The sequence below is a fragment of the Chinchilla lanigera genome, unplaced genomic scaffold (genome assembly GCF_000276665.1).
Source record: "Chinchilla lanigera isolate Chin_1 unplaced genomic scaffold, ChiLan1.0 scaffold00052, whole genome shotgun sequence".
Taxonomy (NCBI): Eukaryota; Metazoa; Chordata; class Mammalia; order Rodentia; family Chinchillidae; genus Chinchilla; species Chinchilla lanigera.
Genome location: NW_004955453.1, coordinates 4,099,957 through 4,111,838, shown reverse-complemented (window position 1 = coordinate 4,111,838; position 11,882 = coordinate 4,099,957). Strand labels below are relative to the sequence as shown.

General features: G+C 60.5%; 1 protein-coding gene across 1 annotated transcript; it reads left to right on the top strand.

The window, feature by feature from the left end:
- Window positions 1–1,228: 1,228 nt before the first annotated feature.
- LOC102007083 (chromosome unknown open reading frame, human C2orf57) lies at window positions 1,229–3,243 on the top strand. Its single transcript, XM_005395707.2, has 3 exons — window positions 1,229–1,307; window positions 1,375–1,688; window positions 1,916–3,243. The coding sequence occupies exons 1-3, from the start codon at window positions 1,229–1,231 to the stop codon at window positions 2,897–2,899; spliced, it is 1,377 nt and encodes a 458-aa protein (XP_005395764.2). The 3' UTR covers window positions 2,900–3,243.
- The last annotated feature ends 8,639 nt before the right edge of the window (window positions 3,244–11,882 follow it).

Sequence of the window (11,882 nt, the reverse complement as noted above, 5' to 3'; positions counted from 1 at the left end):
TTTTTTTGGTTTTTCTCCGGTACCGGGAACCGAACTCAGGACCTTGCGCTTGCCAGGCAGGTGCTTTTGCCGCCTGAGCTAAATCCCCAGCCCCTCAAAATTGTTTTAATAAGAGGTTTTATGTGTTTTGTTTTGTTTTTGAGACAGCGTCTTGCTATGTGTAGTCCAGACTGGCCTTGAACTGTATGGCCCAAGCTGGCCTTAAACTCCTGCCTCAGCTTCCCAAGTGCTGAGATGACACGTGTGCGCCACCGTGCCAGAGCTTCACCTTTCTAATAGAATGAGTAAAGGGGAGAACCAGAAGATACTTAGTGCCTTGAAGGACCCTTTGTAAAGTTCCCAGCAATTCATCCTGCTTGCAGGGTCTCGCTGTGCAGTTCAGGCTGGCCTTGAACTCACATTGTAGCCCAGGCTGGCCTGGAACTCGCAACAATCCTCCTGCCTCAGCCTCCTGAGTGGTGGGATTACAGGCCTGAGCCACCATGCCCCGCCCTGCTTGCTTTTCATTGGCCAGAAGAGCCTCGCGTTCTCACCTACCTGCAACAGGTGGGAAGTGTTCTTGCAGCTGCCCAACAGCCTCCGAAGAAGAAACGGAAGAAGCAGGGGTTCTGCGGGTGAGGGACAAAGGCAGCTGGGCCGAGCACCCCGCAGTCCTCTCCGCAGCTCCTTCACAGCTGCCAGCTGTACAGCTGCCCTTTGCACCAGCAAGCTCTCCAGGGCCCTGTGGCCTCTGGGGACACAGGGTCCTCTGGAGGGTCTCAGCTGGCAGCTAAGGGGGGTCGGTCCGAAGGGTGTAGGGAACTGGGGACACATAGGGGCTTCCGGCTGGGGGAGGGGACCCAACGGCCAGGAGCACTAGAGTCGCAGGGAGGACGACTTCCGCGCACCGCGACAGGGCTGCCAAGCCAGGGCTGGCACTGAGGACGAGGCAGGAGGGTCGCCGGGCAGGGCTCTGTTCCCACCCACCAGCACCCTTCCCAGGACTGTCACTCGGTCCCTTTCGGACCCCTCCTGGTGTAAGAGAGCTGGAGACTGAGCGCTGAAGCCAGGCAGCGTTCAAATCCCAGAGCCACAGCCGTGACCTCAAGGAGACCGGTCGCTAGTCCTGAGTCAGCGCCCGGGAGCGCGTGCAGGCAGAAGAGATCCGAGCCGAGGTGACGGGGCGGCCGGGCGCCTGCTTTTAGGGTTTCCCTCGGGGGCGCCCCCAAAATCCTGTGCGAGGAAGGCGATGGCCTGTGGGGCGCTGTCGGGTGGATGGATTCATCCCCGCGGAATCGAGTTTGGGGCGCCGCCAGGGGGCGCGGCCCGTGGGCGGGTCCCCCCGGGTCCCCCCCGGCTCCTCCCCTCTGTGCCCCGGCCGCCCCTTCTTTCCAGGGCGACGAACACCCCGGGTTTACAGGAGTACCCCAGGGGCGCAGCTGTCTGCCCTTCCCTGCCCGCCCGGAGGAGCAGGAGCAGGTGGAGAGCGGCCGTCCCGGGTCAGAGGGTCAGCCCCAGGGCAGGGCGATGGGCAGGGCCTGGAGCTGCGCTGCGACTGCCGCTGGGAAAGCCATCCTGCCGCATGGCGTGGCCGGAGAGCCACCAGGGGAGGCCCTCCTCGAGCACTGACCCAACCCAACGTCCGCACCCTCTTCTCGTTCACCAGCGTCACCACCAGCGCGACTCCTGGAGGCACCAAGGCTGCTCGCGTGCCTGCATACGCACCTCTCTCCTTTGCGGAAAGAGCTGTCTTTCCTTCCCTACAACCTGCACGCTGAGGGGCTGGGGATCTAGCTCAGCGGCACAGCGCCTGCCTGGCAAGTGCAGGGTCGTGGGTTCGATTCCCAGTACCGGAAAAAAAAGCAAACAAAAACCCGCACGCTGGACTCCAAATCGCCGCGCTCTCCTGTGCCTGTGACGTCACTGCGGCCTGCAGCCCTGTGACCTCAGTGCGAGGACCCCTGGGCACAGCCAGGCCGCCCCTCCAGCCGGCAGAGTGGCAGAGGGCACAGATGACCACAGGGCCCTGGGGGAGGCTGGGGCCACCAGCAGTCCCCCCCTCGGCCCTCCCACGGCTGGCGACAGGTCCGCGGACACCCCGACAGGAGGCTCCCAGAGCCAGGGCCCCCTCCCCGGCTCCGCAGTGTCCGCCGAGCAGCAGGATGTAGGGCCCGAGCCCTTGTCAGCCCCTGAGGACAAGGACAAGAGCGAAGCCGCTGGGGGCCGCGGCCGGGAGCGGCCGGAGGAGGTCACACCTCTGGGGCCGCAGGAGCCCAGGCAGGAGAGGCTGACCGAGGGCGCGGGGGTCACGCGGGGCACCGCGGCTTCCCCAGGAGGCGCCCAGGCTCGGGAAGAGACGCCGCACGAAGCGAGTGTCGCCCACGGGCAGGCAGGGCCAGCGCCGGCCCCGTTCGCGGAGACCCCAGCCTCGGGGGCGACAGACCGGCCCCGCGCAGAGGACCCCGCGCCCGCCTCGCCGGGCCCGGCGCAGGGCGCCCTGAGGACGTGGCCGCTGGACCCCAGCCAGTACGCGGCCCTCGAGGAGAACGACTACATGCAGTCGGTGACCAGCCTGCTGGGCGGGGGCGAGGGCGCCATCGGGCCGCTGGCCGACGTCCTGGTGTGGCCCGAGGCCACCGTGGGCATGGGCTTGGCGCTCGGCCTGCTGGCCACCGGCCACGCCTCCCCCAGCGACCTGCTGAGCGCCGCGGGGCCCGGGCTGCGCTCCGTCTCCAGCATCCTGGGCAGCGCCAGCTTCTTCCCCGGGCTAATGGCGGGCGCCGGCTGGGCCCTGCGCTCCATCGCCCAGACGCTGGGGACCGTGGAGCAGAGCACCCGGGAAGGCCTGCGCTCGGCCGTGCGCCACCTCGCCGGGCACCTCTGCCCACGCGGGGCCCCCGCAGCCCCGAGCGGTGGGTAGAGCGCCCAGTGGCCCCTGAGGACTGTCGCCTCGTCCCACTCAGCCCTGCTATGCCAAGCAATAAACCAGCAGCCAGCCAGCGGTGGTGTTCTGAGCGCCGGCGCTTCCGCCCCCAGCACTCGGGAAGAGGAGAGAAGAGGCCGCCCCCGCAAAGGCTCCTCGGGAGTCCTGTTCAGCGGGCACAGGAAGAGCAGTCCACAGGGAGACAGCCCTCGGGAACGCGAGAGGGACCCAGGGATGGAGGGGGCAGTGAAAGTTTTTGAATGCATTGCCTGTACTGTTGCAGCACTTGGGAGGCTGAGGCAGGAGGATGGCAAGTTTGAGCCCAGCCTGGGGACTTAATGACTTAGTGAACCTCTGACTCAGAAAGAAAAAAGAAAAAAAAAAAAAAAGGCTGGGGATGAAGACCCTGGGTTCAGTGCTCAGTACAACAACAAAAACCCAGTGAGTCAGGATAGCCAGTCTCCTTAGCCCCCTGTCTCATTTGCAGTTTTGTTTTTGGTTTGTTTTTTCTGAGACAGGGTCTTGCTTTGTAGCCCAGGCCCACCGTGAATTTGTGGCAATCCTCCTGCCTCAGCCTCCTGAGTGCTGGGATTACAGGCATGTGCAAGTCTTCTAGGAAAGGGGGCCCTTGTTCCCCTGGTTCTGTCAGCAGAGTGCTGGGGGGACACTGACTGCTGGCTTTGTGCTATGCCCTGCGCCAATCACAGAGGCCACAGAATTGAGGTCCCTGTCCCCTGGCCTGGCTACGGTTGGCCCAGAACTGGTCGCAGCAGGGGTACCGGGCCAGCAGCCGGCAGCCTTCACACTATGCTTCCTTCCCGCCCCTGTGCCCCAGTTTCCCACCGTGAACAGACGACCCATACCTGGGAGGCACAGGCCAAGGACACTGGCGACGGTCCTAAGAGTGAAGGCAAGGGGGCAGGCGGAGCTGGGGCAGCCACAGCTGCCTGGCACTGGTGGCTCGTGGGATGATGCCGGAGAGATGCACCCGACCCAGGGACCTGAGGGCTGGCAGGGAAAGGTAGCAAAGCGAGGGCAAGGAGGCACCGACTGTGGCCAGTTCCTCCAAGGGGGCAAGGAGGTGACAGACGCGATTCCCCGGCACCAGGTCCCGGCTGTCGGGTGCGGAAGTGGGGGGGCGGATCGGAGCATTGGAGACCCAGCGCACGTTCGGGCCTGGGGAGTCACCGTGGAGCCACAGCTGGGTCCCTCAGCTCATGCACTGTCGTGGAAGCAAGCCAGCTCGGGTTCATATCCCCTGTGTGGTGGGGGCTGCTATGACACACGGATGGCACACCTGCCAGCAGGACCTAGCTTATGCCCAGCACAGGGGCTCATGCCAAGTCTAAGTACTCAAGACTCTGTCATGGTTTAGATCTAAAATGTACCCAGAAAGTCAGGTGTGGTGGCACACACGTATAGTCCCAGGACTCGGGAGGCTGAGGCAGGGGGATCGCCATGAGCTCCAGACCAGCCTGGGTTACACAGTGAGTTCAAGGCCAGCCTGAATTACACAGTGAGACCCTGTTTCAAAAAACAAAACAAAAAGATATTTTTCCCAAAGGGTATTTGTTTTCTCAGAAAAGTTAGAAATTTGAGACCACCTTGAGATTGGTTTAAAAAATAGCAGTAACCTAAATGTTTGCCAGTGCTGTGGCTACTGGATCTAAGTCGCCTGGTAACTCGGGCCTGGACCCTGGGTTTGGCGGACTGGGGCTGGGGGGAGGTTCTAGCTGGGAAAAATGTCCCCAGAGGTGCTCGTGAATAAGGGCGGTCCCCAAGGATGTCACAGGGAGCAGAGGGGAAGGAAGTCTCAGGAGTGCATGTAAATATCAAAATGAAAGCCAGGACCTCTCCGGGGTACGAGGTAGTCTTATTTCTTAGGTCCACTATATCTTGGGCTTCCACATGCCCTAAAAATGTAGAGCATGTGGGCTAAGGTGCGGCTCGGTGAGGAGCACTTGCCTGGCAGGTAGAACGCCCTGGGTTTTATTCCGAGGACTATAAATACGCACAGGAAGCTATGCCCATGCCCGCTGCGGAAGGCGCCCCCTGCTGGAGGGAAGGCGCTACTGCCCCGCACCTGCAGCGCCCGGACCCAAGATTTGAGGGCGCACACTGGGAGATCTGAGGGACTAGTGAGAGAAGTCGGGCTCAGAATGCAACCTGAGACCCTACTGCTGGCCATCTCCAGCTGCAAACTCCTCCGAGGAAGCTCTCAGGAGCAACGGCGGGAAGACGAGCACAGCCCCTATTCCTGGACGCAGGGCTTCGGGGGTGGAGCCCGGGTGGGCGTCCCGGCAGAGGCGGGGCCCACTGCGCCTGCGCCTGGAAGCGAGCTGCCCAACCCCCGGATCCCGCGGGAGAGGCCGCAGGCGCCTGAGAAGGACCCTAATGTGTCCAAGCCTCAGTTTCCTCAGCGCTAAGGTGGAGCTTCCCTCTTGCCTCACAGACAAAGGCATTATTGTCAAACAATGCATATTTTTAAAAACTTGGATGTATTCTCCTCCAAGTTGCTGTGTCAGAAACTTACTGCCTAAATCTGTACGGTAAGGGTGCGTGGAGAAGTAATTAGAACCCAACGAGGTCACGAGGGCAGGGCCCCAGGATGATCTCACTGATTTTACAGTACTAAGAGCAGGTGGCGGCGCACACCTGTAATCCCAGCACTCCGGAGGCTGAGACAGGCGGATCTCCCTGCGTTCCAGGCCAGCCTAGGCTACGCTGTGAGACTCTGTCTCAAAACAACAACAAACAAACAAGGAAATGGCAGAATTCATTGTGAAGCAGTTTAGAAACAAATGCGTTTGCTGGGCTGTGCTGGGAAGGTCTAAGAAAAAGCTCGAAGCTGTCAGGACTCTGTCCCCACGGCTGGCCTCCCGGGTCTTCTGCAGCCTCTCCTGCAGGCTTTGGCCCCCTCGGGCTCTTGATGGCTCCGGGCCAAGGCTCTTAGGTAGCTACAGGAGGCACTTTCAGGTGCTGAGAACGAGGATGAGATTACAAATCTCCCCGCAGAGCCTGGCCCCTCAGGAATACATCAGGGAGTAGGGCAGCCTCAGGCTCCAGGCACCTCCACTTGGTGCTTCCTGGGGTAGAGGCTGGGGGTGGGGGCCTGGGGCCAGAGGGAGCCTGGCCCCCCTAGGCACCATCGCTGCTGTATCCCAAGGTTCCTGTCCGGCAAATATCACCCTTTGCGACGCGGGCCAGGACTCATGGGATCAGATCCGCGATGGGTCCTGAGGCCTCGGCCGGGAAGCTTGGCCCACAGCCTCCTCTAGCGGTGAGGTCTGGACGGGACCAAGGCAGCCAGATCTCGGTGCCCCCGGTCACAGCGATCTCCCTCTGCACCTGGGCATCTTACATGCCAGCCACAGAGGACACAGGATTCACCCGAAAACCCTGTTTTTCAAAACTCAGTCTTTGGTGAGGGGAAACCTCCCAGGATGGCCGCCACCACCCTGGCCCTGAGCTGGACAAGCAAGGCTCCTGGAAGGAGGTGGGCGGGACGGTGGCCGGTGGCCGCGGCCCCAGACAGGGTGCTGGCACCTTGCATGGGTCTGGACCCTGACACCCAGCACGGGCTGTGGTGGACAGAGGTGCACGGAGACACCCTAAGACCAAACCCTCAGTGCCACCGCCTTCACCCTGGCACCCGGGCTGGCCGCAGCCCCATGCCCTGTCCCTGTCCCCAAGCGGCGGTGGAGGCGAAGGTCACACAGCACCAGCGCCAAAGGCACTGGGGTGGAGGAGGGAAGCGATGCTGGGGTCTTCTTCCCCCACACCAAGCAGAGTGGTCTTGGGTGACTAGAGGGGAGGGGATGGCCGCGCCTCATTCTGCCATCTGCTGCTGGCGAGCAGGACAGGAACCCAGGCTGGGGCCTGGGGAGCCTAGGCGGCTGGGGCGAAAATGGGGCAGTCAGGTGGGCGAAGGCGAACAAAGGCCTCCATCTGCAAAAAACCCGGGCCACAATGGGGCCCTCTCCAGCCCTCTCCGGCCAGGGCCCGGCCACCGCCCGGCCACCCGGAGGCCGAGGCGGGACAATTGGGTGGTGCAGGCCAGGCCCGGCCGGGCGGCGCCGCTTCCGCCAGGGCCCGGGCTGCGAGGTGGGCGGGGGGCCTGCGCCCTGCCCCGCCTGCGTCTCTATGGCGACTGGAACCTCCGCGCTCTGGCAGGGAGTCTGGGCCGGTTGCTATGTAACGGTCCGGTGACGTCAGTCCATTGAGTTAGGTTCCCCAGGCAACCGGCAGCGCTGTAGAGCCAGAAACTATTTGTGTCCGCCCAGGAGGGGCAGCGGAGCGCGGGGTCTGGCGCGGCCGAAACAGCGCGCTCTCGGCCCGCGGCAAGCGGGACCGCCACATAGTGGCACTTTCAGACCCTACACCGGCTCCCCGCGTCCCGCTCCCCTCGCGCTCCTACCCACGAGACCCAGGACGCCCGGCTTTGTCCTGTTTATACCCCGTCCTAACGAAACCCTGAAAAAAGGGCTGTGTCGTGCCTGAAGAAAGGTCCAGCTACTCAGGAGGCTGAGGCAGGAGAATCAAAGTTCTAGGCCAATCTGGGCGACTTAAATGAGGCTCTGTCGAAATAATATAATAATTTGGTGATGTAGTTCAGTGGGTAGAACACTCAGAACCACAAAGTGAATGAATGAATCAGTCAATCAACAGAAAAGAAAAGAGAAGAAAAAAAAGAAAAGAAAAGAGAACGGAGCATGGTGGTCCACACCAATCCTAGCACTTGGGAGGCTGAGGCAGGAGGATCCTTGCGAATTTGAAGCCAGCTTGGGCTACCAGGTGAGCTCAAGGCCAGCCTGAATTGCATAGTAAGACCCCATCTGGAAGAAAAAAGAAGTCCTGAGCCCAGGGCCCAAGATCGAGCTGGGCAGAAGGTCCATCTACACATTTTTTTTTCTTTCTTTTTTGAGATAGGGTCTTGCCATGCAGTTCAGGCTGGCCTTGAGTTCACTTTGTAGCCGAGGATGGCCTCAAACTCCCAATGATCTTCCTGCCTCAGCCCCCTAAGTGCTAGGATTACAGTGTATGCCACCATGGTGAGCTTTCAAAATTTAAAAAAAAAAAAAAATCGTTTTTTGAGATGGTCTCTTTATGTAGTTGTTTGGTCTCCAACTCACAGTGATCTTCCTGCCTCAGCCTCCCAAGCGCTGGGGCTATAAGCATGCACCACCATGTTCTGCTCAAAATAGTCTTTTAAAAAAAGGCAGAGGATGTAGCTCAGTGCTGGAGTGAAATTCAAAGACAGATTAGTAGCCCCTTGAGGCCTACACCACACCCATGATCCAGCTCACTTCGCTCTTGGTGGGTGGGAGGGGGCTCTGGCCTCAACCGCAGGTGGCTGCTGCAGACCCAATCTGCCCCCAGGGTTCTGCCAGGTGCTGTTGTCCTAGGATCCCAGGAGGTGCGCTCTGTGCAGCTGTCCAGGTCCCCTTCCCGCAGGACTGAAGGACCTGTTCACCGGAGCTGCTGGCCCTCAGCTGCTGGCTCCCTTGTGCCTGCTCCAGGCTTGCCTGTCCCCCTCCTGGGCATAGAAAGGTCCAGTCCCTCAGGGGCCTGATGGTGCAGACCTGTGATCCCAGCACTCAGGAGGCTGCAGCAGCAGGATCAAAAGTTAGAGACCAGCTTGGAAAACTTAGCGATTTAGCAAGGCCCTGTCTCAAAAACTAAAAAGGAGTGGTGGTGTAGCTCAGTGCGAAGGCCCTGGGGTCAGTGCCCAGCACCACAAAAAATACAGCAAGCAGCACTTCTAGAGGGTGGAATGATGCCAGTCACAGGTGGCAGGGAGGGGGAGAGGGTGAAACAGAGGCAGCCTGGAGCCCAGCAAGGAGGCAGACTGGGACTGGGGCTGGGCCTGGGGCGGGTCCCTTCCAGCTAGGATGAGGCTGGTGGGAGCCCTGGGGCCCCGGTTCTGCCCCCACCAGTACTGGACCCTGGGCATGTCACAGGACTCTTGGAGCGTCCCTGCGGTGTCCACTACAGAGTGAAGTAAGGGCAAATGACACAGCACATAAGAAGCAATTTCTGCGCCAGGGATGTAGCTCAGCGGCACTCGCTGGCCTGGCAAGCGACAGGTCATGAGTTCAATTCCCGGTACCAAAAAAAAAAAAAAAAAATAGAAGCAATTACTTAGGAGAGGCTCAGAACACTGATGAACAGAACAATCTATAAACATTAACTGTGAGGCTGTAAAAGTGCAGAAGGAGCCAGGCTGTGTAACAGGCCTTCAATCCAGCACTCTGGGAGGCTGAGGTAGGAGGATTGCAAGTTCCAGTCCAGTCTCTTGGCAATTTAATGAAATAGTAAGACCCTGTTGAAAAATTTAAAAAATAAATTAAGAAATAGGGAGGATCAGCCAAGCGTGGTGGTGCACGCCTGTAATCCCAACACTCCGAAGGCTGAGGTAGGAGGCTGAGGCAGGAGGATCATTGTGAGTTCAAGACCAGCATGGGCTACAAAGTGAGTTCAAGGTCAGCCTGAACTGCATAGTGAAACCCTATCTCAAAAAAAAAAAAAAAAAAAAAAAAAAAAAGAAAAAGAAATAGGGAGGATCACTGTGAGTTTCAGGCCAACCTGAACTACATAGCAAGACCCTGCCTTCTCCTTGTCCTCCTCCTCCTCGCCCTCTCCGTCCTCTTTTTTTGAGACAGGGTCTTGCTGTGTAGCTCAGGCTGGCCTTGCACTCACAGCGACCCTCCTGCATCAGGAGGACCGGAATTAACAGGCATGTGCCACCGCACCCTGCAAGACCCCGTCGGAAACAAGACAGGCGGTGGGGGCGGCAGTGGTGCGCCCTGGGTGCGTGCGTGTGCTGGGCTCCGCGGGGGGCTCTCGCACAAAGGTGACAACCACTCTGAGTCACTCGCCTGAGTGTGACGCACCTACGGCAGAGGAGGCGGGGCCGGTGATCACAGGGCCACTTACTGCGCGCTACGGGCCGACACGCCCGGCAAGCCCTCACACGCGCTGAGGTATGCGGGCTCCAGAAAGCCGGAGGCGGCGCCACCACGACCCCCATTCCCGAGTGGGGGGGCTGGGGTCCTTCCGAGCCCTCGGGAACCCGCGGACTTGGCTGCGGCTGGTGTTGGCCGCAGGCTCGGCTTTGATTGGCCGGGGCCTGTTCCACTGGTCAGTGTTTTGGCCGTCGCCATGGTGACACAGCTGGATGGAGGCGGCCGGATCCAAGGGGGCCGGGCAGCCAGGCTGCAAACCTCGATGCGCATCCGCCCGTCCGGAGCGCGGCGAGGCGCGGCGCGGCCCCCGCAGAGCGCGGGACAAACGGCGAGCGTGCGAGTCCCCGCGGCAAGAGGCGGAGAGCCCGGAGAAGCCGGGCGGGGGCACAGCCTCCTCCCTGCTGGGAAGCGCAGTCCCCTCTCAGCGGAACCCTGCCAGCCGCAGGCCGCCCCACCCGCGCTCCGGAGTTACCCCAGGCTCGTCCTCGGGCCTCCCGCAACTGGCCACCAGGGGGCGCTACGCCCCCAGGCGTCCTCCCATCCCATCCTCCCCTCTCACCCCTATTTGCTCACATAAACCGGGATTTGGGAGTGCTGGGAGCAACCCCCTGGGACTTAACGCTGTGTAGGCCAGGCTGGCCTCGAACTCTTGGCGATCCTCCTGCCTCAGCCTCCAGAGTGCTGGGATTACAGGAGTACGCCACCACGCCAGTCCCACTTGGGACTTTTAGGAGTGGCAAAGAAGGCGGAGCTGCTTTGTGGAGGGGGGAGTTAGTCCCTACCCCACTGGGATGGAAGACAGGATGGGTGGGAGACCTGTACCCACTTCCAGTCCCCGAAGGAGCCCGGGGTAGGGGCTCTTGCTCCCATTTTACACATGAGGAATCTGAAGTTGAAGGATGTCAGGCTTGGGACCCGCGGCTCTGGGTTAGGAGTCCAAGCCCGTTCTTAAGGGGATCGCAGGCACCAGGTAACTGTAATTGACCTGGGGAGTCGATACTCCCCCTGCCTCAGTTGATCTTGAGGCCAAAACTCTCTTCCCTGCTGAGCGCCAGGCCTCCAGGCAGAGACCTTTTTTGGTTTGGTTTGGTTTTTTTGAGGCAGGGTCTCCCCATATAGTTCAGGCTGGCCTTGAACTCACCATGTGGCCCAGGCTGGCCTAAAACGCTCAGTGATCCTCCTGCCTCAGCCTCCCTAATGCAGAGGTTACAGGGGATTACAGGTGTGCACCATGCCAGGCTAGAGGCCCCCTTTTTTTTTTTCCTTGTCTTTTTGAGACAGGGTCTCACTCTGCAGTTCAGGCTGGTCTTGAGCTCACTTTGTAGCCCAGGCTGGCCTCGAACTCTTGGCAGTCCTCCTGCCTCAGCCTCCCCATTGCTGGGATTACTGGCATGCACCACCATGCCTGGCTCAAATCTTTTTTGTGGTACCAGGAATCGAATGCACGACCTCCTGCTTGCCAGGCAAGCGCTGTGCCTCTGAGCTATATCCCCAGCCCTAGAGACCTCCTTCTTGAACTTGAACCATTTTTAAAACACCAGCACCCCATCCCAGCAGCCTTTGGGGCCCATCCAGCGCTGCACCCAGCCCTCCCGGTGCAGAACAAAACAACGGGTGACAGATCTGGGGACCAGAAAGAGCCTTGCCGGCTCCCACCAACTGACCTTATGGCCTCTGGGTTGTTCCTCCTACTCCATTAAAGTGAGAACTGCCGGGCGCTGGGTGCCTAGTCACCCCAGCACGCTGAGAAGCCGAAACAGGATTGCAAGTTCAAGCCCAGCATAGGCAATTTAGCAATTTAGTGAGACCATGTCTTGTCTTTTTTTTTTTTTAAGTCAGAACTGGCCCACCTTGGCAACAGTCTCCTTGATGCTGGGACAGGAAAACCCGTTGGGCCAGGTTTACAAGACCAGGCCGCGCGCGCGGCACGGGCGGGCAGCTCGGGGCGGGGCGGGAAGGGACGGAGCTGGCCCTGGGCCGCCTGGCCCCGCACCTGTGGCTTCCCCGCTCCTCGC

What these genes read in the sequence shown, in the direction of transcription:
- LOC102007083 (XM_005395707.2), top strand. Translation starts at nt 1,229, where the DNA reads ATGGCCTGTGGGGCGCTGTCGGGTGGATGGATTCATCCCCGCGGAATC. An exon ending in GCCGCCAGGGGGCGCGGCCC is followed by an intron (nt 1,308 to 1,374) that starts GTGGGCGGGTCC and finishes CCTTCTTTCCAG; the next exon opens with GGCGACGAACACCCCGGGTT. An exon ending in GAGGCACCAAGGCTGCTCGC is followed by an intron (nt 1,689 to 1,915) that starts GTGCCTGCATAC and finishes TGCGGCCTGCAG; the next exon opens with CCCTGTGACCTCAGTGCGAG.